Raw genomic sequence first — 12,533 nt, forward strand, 5'->3', positions numbered from 1 at the left:
ACCCAGCAGAGAAGGTCCCACAGCACAGCATGTACATGCCATATGACAGCTTGCTCAGCACATAGCCAACAGCTACCCAACAGTGCCGGCTTCTGGAACTAGCTGAGGAAGCCCAGTGTTCCTGGAATGACGTCTTTCACCTGCCCCCTAACACTGTGTGGCCCTCTCTGGGCCATGTGGGCATTGTGACCTTCTTAAATGTTTCATGGCTTCTGCAATAGATGCCTCCTAGACCGTGGATACACCTCCCAGCTCCCCTGGGCATCGGGGATCAGGGGCTTGGCACTGACTTTGGGTCCTCGAGTTTGGGGTTCATGTTGGGCTCATCCCGGCCCTGGCCAGCAGGTCGCTCCTCATGCTCACTCTCTGCTACGATCTCCAAGGTCATTTCCAGTTTGCCCTGTGGAGACAGAGGGACAGAGGTTTTGCCCAATGGCTGGGAGAGGAGCCATTGATGTAGGGGCCTATGATGTAGGGAAGACAAGGACTGGACCCCAGGACAATAGTAAGAGCCACTTTATTTAATTTTTTTAGTGCTATTGGGTTGATCTGATCATAAAAGCAGTAAGTGCTCCTCGTAGAGCATTTAAAAACTACAGAAATACACAGGCACACCCTGTTTTATTGTGCTTTGCTTACTGCGCTTTGCAGATATTGCATTTTTTACAAATTGAAGGTTAGACCCTCCACCAGCAAAAAAGATTCCGACTCGCTGAAGGCCCAAATGATGTTTAGTATTTTTTAGCAATCAGGCATTGTTAAAATAAGGTAGGTACATTGTTCTTATAGACATAATGCTATGGCACACTTAACAGACTACAAGATAGTGTACACATAGCTCTCATATTCACTGGGAAACCAAAAGATCTGTGTGACTGGTTTTATTGTGGTTATTTGGAACCAAACCCACAATATCTCTGAGGTCTGCCTGTGCAGACGAAGGAGAACATCAACAGTGCCTCCACTGTGTGGAGACACGCACTGTTAACATTGTTATGCAGCAGAGCCGGTGTTCTCTGCAAGTATATGAACTACCACACTGTGTACACATACTTCTACAGCTTGCTTCTTTCACTTAGAATTACATCCTATTTTACTGTATAATTATATATTCTTTAAAGTTTGCTTCGTAATGCCTGTATGACATTCTATGGGATGGTTGGCCATAATTTGTTTTGTAAACTACTTATTTTGGTTCATTTAGGTTGTTTCCGACTGTGCAGTACTATAAATAATGCTGCAGCAAATATCCCAGAACCTATTTTTTTCCTTTTAGCGGGTTATTTCTTTTGGAGAGATTTTTAGAAGTGGGATGACAGAGGACAAAGGCATAAGTATTGTTAAATCTCTTGTTGTATGTACCGAATTGCTTCCACACATGGTAGAACCGTGAGCACCCCAGCGGAAGTAAATGAGGAGCGTGTCTGCATCTTCACCAGAAGTGAGCATTTCTGGTTTTAAATCCTAATTTAATAGGCAAAAAGCTTTCACACTTTAAAATATGCCTTTATTTAATTACTATGGGGAGTCAACCTTTTCAAATGTTTAATGCCCATCTGTGCTTCTTTTGTGCATTACCTATGCATGCCCTTTGCTCATTTTTTTGAGGTGTTCATTATTTCTTGTTAATTGTTATGATTCATTATACAACAAGGGTATTTTATTCCTAGGGCCATGTTAGGGGCTGGCTGATGGCCTATATTTCTAAATAAAGTGTCAGGGATTCACTTCTTCTGCAGAGGAAGGACAGTTCACAGTCCCCTGTCACCTGAGTAGACCTCTGGGCAAGAACAGTAGGACAAGGAAGGTCCCTTGTAGGGTCCTGCTCGAGTGAGCAAGGCAGGACCCCTGTCCTCTGCAGGAGCCCAGGCCAGAGGGGTCCCAGCACACAGATCACTGTGAAGACCCAGGAGCCAGAGCACAAACAGGGTCAGAGGGAGATAAGCGCATCTTTAGATTTAAATAGGCTTCCCTGGTATGTGAGCCTCAAGGAGAGGAAGGCTGGGAACTGGAAAGGGAAGACGGCTGGCGCCTTGGAAACCACGGAGAGGGAGGACAAGAGAGGGGGACAGGCGCACATACGCTCTGGTGCCTCCACTGGCTGGCGGGGAGCAGACTTACCGCCAAGATCTTCTTCTCACCCTCCTCTGCCACACAGGGCCACCAGCCCTTCACTGTTTTCTGTTCAAAAAGGGACACGAACCACTCCGGGTGGAAAGTGTCATCCAGCAGGTCCAGGGAGCACTTCTCCGCCGTCTTGGCGGGCTTGGGCATGCGGTTGAGATCCAGCTGCAAGCAGCCTGTGGCAAAGAGGGGTTCCTTGTCGGAGGGTTTCTCAGTCACTGGCAGCGAGTCCCACCCAGGGGCGGGGCAGGTTCCACAAAAACTCACAGTTACCTCCTCAACCTCCATCCATGGGCTTAGCCACGGGTCAGATCTCTCAAACTCCAGCTCCCCATCCCTGCCCTCTTATTCCATCCATACAGCTTCCCATCCATCTACTCACGTACCCATACGCCCACTAATCTACCTATTGATTTGCCTTAAGAGAGCTCAACTATTCATCTTCCTATGCAAGAATCCATTCATTGTCTACATCTATCATCCATCCATTTTAAATTGTTTTTATCATAGAAAAATCTATTTGACATAAAATTTGTCATTTTAATTCAAAATGGATCATCCCTAAAAGAAATAGCACACCCATTAGCAGCCATTCCCCATTCCCCCCTCCTTCCAAGCCTGACAATGTTGAGCCATATAGAATTTCCTATTGTGGACATTTCTTATCAATGGAATCATAAAATACGTGTCACTTAGCATGCTCTCAAGGTCCACCCATGCTGTAGCACGCATCGGTATTTCATTCTTTCTATGGCTGAATAATATACAACTGTATGGGTAGACCGCACTTTCCTGGTTAACTTTTATAGCTGTGATGGGACCGTTACAGTCCAGCCTGTTGGTCCCATACAAGGCCGTCCTCCTCCCCCCAAATCTCACTCCTGTGAGAACATGGTCTCTACCATATCCTTCGGCCCTGCGCTCCCTGCTTCCCAGTTCAGGGTTCAGCACACTTCTGCCCCCCAAGAATCCTGTCTGGGGCCTGGGGGGATGGAGACATGTTCACTCATTCAGTCATCACTCAGGCACAAGGGTGAAGAGTGTCTTGAGCCCCTAGCTGGCTGGGCTCAATCTGCATCTAGACTGAGGGGTGGGACGGGGCGGGGGCGGGGGGGGTAGTGGGAGGCATCTTGTCAAGCCTGAGGCCAGCCAGCCAGCGATGGCCAGCATATGCCTGCACTGCCTCAGCCTGTGTTTCCCTCTCTTCCTCGCCTATCTGAGTCCTACCATCCAATGTGGTGCAGTGTCAGTGCCACCTCTGCTGCTAGACCACCCTGCTGACCACGCTGGCACTACTCTGCATCATGGATCTCACTCAGCACCAGGGACCAGGGACTCTGAGCTCCCTGCGGGCAGAAAGTAGGACTGCACCTCCTGCCAACCAGCCAAGAATGGCGCACGCGCGCGCGCACACACACACACACACACACACACACACGGCGGGGCGGGGGGGCAGTTCTGGGATCACCCCCAATGTACAGAATGGTGCTGATGAGAAGCAGTGCTCACCCAGAAAGTCATCAAAGGAGAACTTGTCGTTGTCCCAGATCTGGAATACCACTCGCGCTGGGATTTTGCTCTCAGTCTTGTCCAGCCTCCAGAAAGCATCCTGGCCAGAGGAGGAGCAGAGAAGGAAGTGAGAAGAGAGATTAGAGAGAGGCTGGCCCCTTCCAGCCTGGACAGCTGCCTGGAGGCAGTGGGATGGGGCATCCCTTAGGGACTTGCCAGAGCCAGGTTCTGGCGGGAAAACTCATGAGACCCCAAAGAGCAGGGTTCTGGTTCAGGAGGGTACCATGAAGGCTCCCTTCACACAGGTGGCTCCTTGGATCTTCCCAATTCGCTGATTGGATGTTCTCACTCCCGTTTTACAGATGATGAAACAGAGGCTTGGAGAAGTTAAGCGTTTGCCCATGATCTGACAGCTAATAATAATAATAATAATAATAATAATAATATTGCACCTCTTAGGCGCCAGCCCTTTACCACTATGAACTCATCTCTCTTTCCAATAACCTATAAGGGAGGCACGCCTCGGTGCTGAGGAAAACAGAGCAGGTACCATGTGAGTCACACCCCTGGGAAGTGGCAACCAGGGCCTACACCAGGCAGTCAGGTTTCAGAGTCCAGTTTGCACCTCGAAATCCTGCTCTGCCCTTGTGATCTTGGGAACAGAGTGGGCTGGCTGGGAACTTGAGGTACCCCACCCCTGACACACTGCTATAAGGAGCTGACACTGGGGGGCAGTGACCCCAGCTCCTTCCCCGCCATGCCAACCCACCCACCATCACCCCTTGAGAGCTTGCTCTGGGGCAAACCAAAGCCCCTGGTGCTGGCAAGTTCCCCACCCTCCTGCGCTCCCCATCCCAGCTCCCTCGCACCAGGCAGCCTGAGTCTGTCATCTTGGGTTTCTTCCCAACAGGCCTCACCGAGCCACTGAAGGATGGGGACTGGGCATGCCGAGGCCTGGGTTTACGTTGCGTCCAGACTCACTCCACCCAAAGCACTGCCATTGGGGCTTTCCTGCTCATGCCTGTCCTCTGTCCTCTCACTGTAGCCTCTCCCGAACAGTGGCAAGGACAGGAAACCTTCCGACCAGCCTCCAGGTCATAGCAGGGGCCTAGACTGAGTCTCGGAGAGACAGACTCCATAGGGAGTTGGGGAACACGGCTGACCACACATGGTTTGTCTGGCCCTGGGGGCCTCGTACACACGGCCTCAGGTCCGTGCCTGCTGTGTGGCCACCCCAAGCCATGCAAACCCACAGAGCCCCTAAACCGGGACCATGACCTGAGCAATGGTCACCTCACAAAGCACCCGGCCTCCGTCTGGACCGCGGTCTGACTTGGTGAAGGGGCTCAGGTTCCCAGCTGGGCCCTTGCCCCCCAGCCCTTGTCTGGTGCCTCCCCCTTTTCCGGGCCCCAGCCCTCCTGCAGGTGCCTGCCTCCTCTGGCGGGGCTTTTATGGCCAGCACCGCAGGCCCGCCTGCACAGGCCGCCAGCAGCCTCCATTCCTCCGGCCGGCCTGGTTTATGGGCTCAGTAATGAGCCAGAGGTTCAAACAGCCCCTGGTGGGAGCAGCTGGGCTGGGGCTCCAGCCTGGGGAATGGCCCCCCAGGTCCCAGGCGCTCATTACGCTCCCGGTCTGGGCCCTTTTACTAGCTGTTTATTTGCAGGGTGGGTGCCTGACGCGCAGGCAGGCCCCGGTGGGTGTGCTGGGCTCCAGGTGGGGAGGCAGCCAGGGCGACCAGCGGTGGTTCAAAGCAGCAGGATGAAAGGAGACCTTGTACTTTACGACAGTCTCGTCTGGTTAATGGGGTCCCTGGAGGGCCTGCCTGCAGAGGCCCTGAACCCCTCGGCAGAGGGCCGGCTCTGCGGCATGACCGAGGGGCCCAGAGGCTGCTCAGTGCCCCCACACAAACCCACCCCGAGACTTGGGCCTGTAGCCCCGACCGGCTCCTTGGTGCCCGCTGTGTGCACGCTCCACTTGCCTCCCAGGGCCCTTTTCCCTCAGAAGGACCTGGATCAAGTCAGTTCTCCCTCACGCCCCTGGTTGACCTCAGAATCCCTTAGGCTCTGTTTCTCAACCTCCTCCAGCCCCCTCTCCGGGAGCCCGCACCACACGGAATGCCCATTCCCCAGCCTTCCCCACTCCTGGAGCCTCTTCTGGACTCCCCACCCCCACTCCTCCTCTCCACCCCACAGTCCCCATGGGCCACTCATCCTCTCAGGGCTAGCCCAGGCTCTGCCACCAGGAGCCCACCCAACTCTCTCCTCTTCCCTGCGGTGCCTGTAATTCAGGGATGAAACCCCATCATGGCCAGAATGGACCCACCTCAAATTCTCACCTAGCAACCCAGCTGGTCCCTCAGAACTTCTGGGTAACCCTTCTCCGTACCAGCAAGGAGCCTGTTCTCTCTCCCTCCCCCGCTCTCTTTCTCCCTCCCTCTCTCCCTCTTCCTCTCCCTCACTTAGGACAATAGCTACTTCCAGCCTTTTCCATTTGTCTCACATCACCTGCCACAGTAGCAGGAGATTCTCTCTCCTCCTACTTTGTAGAAAATGCAGAAGCCTCTGCATCCTGCACCTTCTTGCTGACATCCCCACCTGTCAACAAAGGGGTTGTCCCGCCTCTCATTTGAGCAGGCCTATAGTGTCTCAGCCTCAGTTTCCCCCCACACCTAGGCCCTTTTAGGGCTTGGTGAGCACCAGAGCTGGTGGGCAGGATGCCACGGCCCTCCCTTCCCCATTCCCAGCCCCCACTCCGTCTGTCCACAGCAAGCTGTTTGGTTGGTTTAGAGCCCTCCCCACCAAAGGCAGCACTTGCTGTGTTATGGAAACATCTCGTGATAGACAAGCACACTGAGCAAAGGCTGACAAGATCAAAGCTACACATAGGCTAGGGGTCTTCCTGGCCTGCACAGAACCAGGGCTGCAGCTAAATTCTATTTCCTGGCAGGCACTATGCAGCAATCTCTGGGTGAAAGAATTCATTTAACCATGTTTAACCCATATTTTCTTCTGTTTGACGGCTTCAGAGTGCTCCACAGCACATTCTGGTTTCTCTAGAATGCATACAATCCTGTGTCGAGTCGGGGGAGGGTCATGTGGAAGGGACGTAATGAAGAGAATTAGGAAGACAAGTCGGCTGAGGTACATTATTATTTCCCTTCTTTAAGCCACTCAACCACTCAGGAAAGAAAGGGGAGTCAGAGAACTTTTGCAGCTTGAAGCCTCGAGCTACCTCTGGAAGGAAATCGGACCAGCAGAACCGAAATATCAGAGAGGTATTTACTATGTCAAATAGGAGAGAACCTTGATTCTAGGTGCGCTCCACCTCCAGTCAGCCTGGCTGCGAGGCCCTCACTGCCCACAGCACCTCCTCACTGTGATCTGGGTCTGCTTGCTAAGGGCAGGTGGAGAGCCACCAGGAAGGAGGGAGGGGACAACTCTTTACTCCTGTTTCAAGAGGAAAGCGCAGAGGAGAGCTCCCCTGGAAGATGCTGAGACACAAAGAGCAGAGGTCCTGAACCCACCCTCCCTCTGGCTGATGCTGACGGCTCTCCCGGTGCCTTCAGTCTGGGGTGAGAGAAGGGAGGTGGAGAGAAAAGGACCAAAACTCTGAGGCCTGGAAGGGCAGAGTCACTCCCTAGTGACTGTCCCGCTTGGACAATAACCACAGGCACCAGATGGGGAAATGTAGGACACTAGGTGGCAGGAGGAATCTAGCTAAGCAACACCCAATCCTATGGACGACCCGATCCTTGAGCCAGGTAGGCACCCCCTTGGGAAGCTCTACAGCAAGCATGTCCAACATGTTTGCACAAGGTCTGCCCCACTGCCCTGATCATGGCCATACCGGTTTCCCACCCGGACCCCATGACCCTTCCTCTTGGTTTATCTAGGACTCGGAGAAAGGCAGTGGTTTTAGGATTTGGAGTTAGCTACATATGATGGTTGTGGCACCAGTGTGGGGTGGTTGTGGGATGGCGGCAATGCCAACAATGGCAATGATGGTGAGAGAGGAAGAAGTAGTGGGATGGTGAAGATGGTGGTGGTAGCTTTGGCAGTGATGGAGCAGTGGGAGAAGCTGTGGCAATGTCATGAGTGATGGGGACAGTGGTAGTGGTGATGTTGGCAGTGAGGGGACAATGGAGAATGTGACATTAGCAGTGAGGGGACAGTGGTGTGGTGACACTGGAAGTGAGGGGACAATGGAGAATGTGACACTGGAAGTGAGGGACAATGGTGTGGTGATGTTGGCAGTGAGGGGACAATGGTGTGGTGACATTGGGAGTAAGGAGACAATGGAGAATGTGACACTGAAAGTGAGGGGACAATGATGACGGTTATTCTGCAATGATGGCAGTGCTTGTTCCAGTGGGGAGAGGGGGCACTGGGGGAAGGGGGTATGACTATGGCATGCCAGAGCTGGTAGTGCAATCACCTGACATTAGAAAGCTCAGGAGCTAGCACCTTTGGGGACAGGAACAACACTCACCTTCTTGGTGACGGTGCAGACTTGCTCAGCTGGCAGGTAGTCGAAGGGGAACACGAACCTCCAGTTAAAGCTGCCTTCGCCTCCCAGGGACCGATAATGCACGTCCGTCTTCTGCTTGTGTTCCTCAAAGCCAACCATCCAGCTGGACACACACATTTTAGAGAACATTTCTAATTAAGGTTTCCACCACAATATGTATCCTCACCTTAGGCAAATGAGGCATTAAGACGGTAAAGGAACTTGGTAAATGATAAAGGAGAAATCATTCTCAAGAAATCTCCATGATGTACCAACGATGCCACAAACTTTTAAACTTTCTCTGGGCAGACATCGTCAACCCCAATATTAATGTGGAAGAAGAAATCTAGTCGGGGAACAACTCCCCAGAGGCAGAGGTCACGCCCTTACACCCTCCTTCCTTTCTTTCCCTCCCTGTCCCTACCCAAGAGCCCCCTTCCCAATGGGGCAGCACCCTGGAGCTGGGATGGGTGGGCAGGAGGAGGACTCCCTACCCTTTCACATAAATGTCGCTCATCTTTTCCCCCGTGAGGCTGAGGTCATCCAGGATCACATCCTTGGTGTTCCAGACAATGCAACGCAGGAAAAACCTGTGGGGAAGAAGAATGACTCACATCACATGGATCGCCCACCAGTGGGGGGAGGTCTGTGACTGAGAAGCCAAGAAGCCACCTCGCCCAAGAAGACTTGGATGCTTGCCTGGCTGGACACGGCTGGTATCCTGTGGTCCAGGTGGTCCCAAGCCCAGCCCAAGAACAGCCTCCTTGTCCCACCCAGGTTGGCGGGGACCATCCCACCACCCTGCTCAGCTCTAAGCCTGTGGCTGGAGCAAGTCACCTTTTGGCTCTCCGTGGGGTGATGTTGAAGGGAGGTCCAGGCCGCCCCAGGGCCTTTGGAAACAGGTCAATCCACATCTGCAGCTTCCCCTGAGGAGACATGACCCTGTTCTCTCACATCCTTTTCATTCAACCAACATCTATGACCATCTGCTCTTGGGGCACATGACAGAGAAAATCCAGGCCCGGCCATGGAGACGCTCACCACCCCATAGGGGAAGTGCCCCAAGTGGGACCAACAGGGCCAACTGCAAAGGTGAGCCCACTGGCCCACAGGCTGATGACTTGGGTCTGTGCCTGGGGGTCAAGGGTCAGGGAAGGCTTCCCAAAGATGGTGCTATCTGAGCTGAGACTCAGTGTGCCAGATGGAAAAGGGGAAGAGGACATTTCAGGCCAAGGGGATGGCATGCTCTAAGTCAGTGATGGCGAACCTATGACACGCGTGTCAGAGGTGACACGCGAACTCATTTTTTTGGTTGATTTTTCTTTGTTAAATGGCATTTAAATATATCAAATAAATATCAAAAATATAAGTCTTTGTTTTACTATGGTTGCAAATATCAAAAAATTTCTATATGTGACACGGCACCAGAGTTAAGTTAGGGTTTTTCAAAATGATGACATGCCAAGCTCAAAAGGTTCGCCATCACTGCCCTAGGGCCTGCAGGTAGCCAGGGGAGGCCAGGCCCCACGGGTGCCCTGGAAGGCCAACAGTGGTGACACTCAGACTGAAGAGAAGGAATACCCCCAAGAAGGGGCTGACCAAATCCTGGGATCCCCAGTCGTGCCTCTGGGATGTCCATGTTGTCCTTGGGGTGGTGCTAGCTTAAGGTTGGGGACTCTGGGGCCTGATAGTTGACATCCTACCTGCTCGATGTCTGGCTGGAGGGGGCTGTAGAGGGGCCGAGACTCCACATGCTCAGGGACTAGGCCTTGCTGCTGGAGGATGTGCAAAGCCAGACGCTCCTCCACTGGGCCCAGGTGTGGGTTCGGGACCCTGCCAGCCTCTGCCGCAGAGAGAAGACAGAAACGTTGCTGGGGCTGAGTGAGCAAGAGATAGAGCAACCTGTAGTCCTAGAGATGCCCCTAACCCCAACAGCCTCACCCAAGCCCAGACATACTTCTGGTCCTCACGTCTCACCCTCTGTAGGGGAAACCTCACTGTCCCTGGGCTCCAGGCTTAAACTCCAGATTCCCCATTGCCATCATTCCTACCAAGCCTCTCCCATAAAGCGCTTCATCCTCTTTCCCACCCATTCAAATCCTGCCTACCCACCAAAACCCACCCCTTTCAAGAAGCCCTACCTCCCTGACTACTCTGAACTCTGAGCCTCAGTAACCTCTATTCCCAAACTGGGCATCTACATGCTCTTAGTACTATTCTCTGCTTCATGCAAGCTTTTCTATTAGTAGCAGTAGCTAAGATAATAGCAATAACAGTTTCAAACACTTATAAAGCAGGAACCAGGCACTATTCTTCACAGATATAACAGGTTGAATCTTCATAACAACCCTAGAAGGTAAGTGTTACTATTATCCCCATTATACAGATGACAGAAATGAAGCACAGAGCAGTCGCCCAGCTGGTCAGCAGGGCGGCTGAGACCACACACTCACTTAGGGAAAGGTGCATGACTGGACATGACACTCCCTCCCCCTTGTGCTTTCCAGGGGGAGCTCCATCCTACCCGGGACTGGCACTGGACCAAGTGAGGACTCAGGGATGGTTCTGACCTTGACAAGCCTGGCCAACCAGCCAGCAACTTGAACTTGGAGCTCTCATGAGACACCTTGACTGGGGGCCAGAGGTTCTACATATCTACACACACATACACACACAGGTATATATACTCAGGTGTGCCCATGTTCAGTCTCGTGTGCACACACACACAAACGTGTTCATTCATCAAACCTGTCCTGTCCCCTTTAATAGGTGCCACTAGGGAAGCAGCAGGGCATCACAGAAGGACACCGGTCCAGGAATCTGGCTCTGCTCCTTACTGGCTGGGTGACTTTGGGCAGGTCATTAGCCACTTGAGGCCTCAACAGCCTTATCTGCAAAAATAGGCTAATGTGAGCCCTCACCAACTCTAGCTTTCTGGCCTTCCTTTCCTACCAATGTATGACCATGAGTCCTGGCCCCCGGGCTAACGCTGCTCACAGACCAGCAGAAGAAAATGAGACCACCCCTAAAACAGATGCACGTTCTAAGAAAAAGAGAATGGGGCAGGAGCAAGGCCTGATGGAGAGGGCCTGGCTCAGCCATGACCTGGGAGTCAGCAAAACAGAATGAGGAGGGGATTTGGGTGGGGTAGTCAAAGCCACTGTTCCCCTTTTCTAACCTCAGCACCAGCTCTGACATGAGACATCTCTGAAACCAGCAGGAGCGAGGGGCTAGCTGGGCCTATACATACCACCAGGGAGTCTGAGCTGTTCCAGGTGGGCATTGCTGGCCTATGGGCACCTCAACATGCAGGAAGCATGTGGTGGGATTCTCAGGCATGAGCATTAGGCATTCCCAGGGGCAAGGTGGGGACTGCCGGACTTCCTGCCTGCCCTGTGGATGCTTTAGGTGCAGGATCTGTGAGTGGGGGCTCAGAATAGGCCATCAGGGACAAGTGGGCTAGTGCGACTCAGGTAGAAAACTGCTTCTCAGTGCACTGTACCCCAAGCTCAGATCAAAGTCTGACTCCCCAAAGCCAGAAGCAGACTGATCCCAACCATGACCCTGACCACGGCTTCAGACTCACCCCTGCTCTTGCCTTCAGAAGAGCCTCACCCTGGCATTGAGCTGAGCTCTGACCCTGGCTCCACCTTGACCTCTTATTTTTATAGCAGGGTCACAGGTAAGTACTGATCCCCAGAGCACCGACCCCCTCTGTGCTGCCCTGGAGGATCCCAGACCACACTCTGCTGATGTGGGTTGCATCCATTTGGCCCCTTTATGTCAGGAGGGGGCCAACAAGAGAGAAGGAAACAGAGGAAGAGTCCACAGGTTTCCTGGCCAGTGGGCAGCTCACCTATTTCTTCAATGGTGTATTCTTTATCCTGAAACATCACGCGGTCTGCCTGGTACACGGGGGCTTTGACTCTGTGCTGCTGGCAGAACAGGTGGAGGAGCTGGGAGGGGCGGAGCTGGTCCCGCCACTGGTTCGGTCCAGAGCTGAGGCCCAAACACAAGGCAAAGATGAGATGCTCCAGGACACTGATGAGGGCAGGGGGCGTGCAGTGACCTGTGTACCCACATGCACAACATCACCCACCCTTCCCTTTACAGTGGGCACCCCATCTGGTCGTTCACTATGCCTGGGGATCTCCACCTTACAGATAGAGAAACTGAGGCCCGTAGATAATAGGACTTGTTCAAATACATACGCACAGAATTGGAACTTAGATGTTTCCAATTTCCAGATTTAGACAATCAGACCAAAATCAGAGCCAAGTTGGTAGGAAGCGGGCGGGGGCTGTCCACACATGACTTCACCTAACATAAACCCCCTCAGGGTCCAGCTGGGGCCCATGTGTCCCACTGTCTGTCTGCCTCTCCAAGCTCTCCTT

At 53.0% G+C, this 12,533-nt stretch overlaps 1 protein-coding gene across 13 annotated transcripts in view; it reads right to left on the bottom strand.

Annotated features, from left to right (window-relative positions):
- DYSF (dysferlin) overlaps positions 1–12,533 on the bottom strand; it is a 205,543-nt gene that overhangs the window by 4,912 nt on the left and 188,098 nt on the right. For all 13 annotated transcript variants that reach the window (XM_006775297.2, XM_006775294.2, XM_006775295.2 and 10 more), the window contains 8 exons: positions 11,996–12,138; positions 9,843–9,982; positions 8,977–9,065; positions 8,634–8,729; positions 8,122–8,263; positions 3,634–3,733; positions 2,122–2,300; positions 291–400 (listed from right to left, as the gene is read on the bottom strand). In XM_006775297.2, the coding sequence (XP_006775360.1) occupies positions 291–400; positions 2,122–2,300; positions 3,634–3,733; positions 8,122–8,263; positions 8,634–8,729; positions 8,977–9,065; positions 9,843–9,982; positions 11,996–12,138 (999 nt within the window). The remainder of the gene's footprint in view (positions 1–290; positions 401–2,121; positions 2,301–3,633; positions 3,734–8,121; positions 8,264–8,633; positions 8,730–8,976; positions 9,066–9,842; positions 9,983–11,995; positions 12,139–12,533) is intronic.

Source organism: Myotis davidii, unplaced genomic scaffold, assembly GCF_000327345.1.
Source record: "Myotis davidii unplaced genomic scaffold, ASM32734v1 scaffold247, whole genome shotgun sequence".
NCBI lineage: Eukaryota > Metazoa > Chordata > Mammalia > Chiroptera > Vespertilionidae > Myotis > Myotis davidii.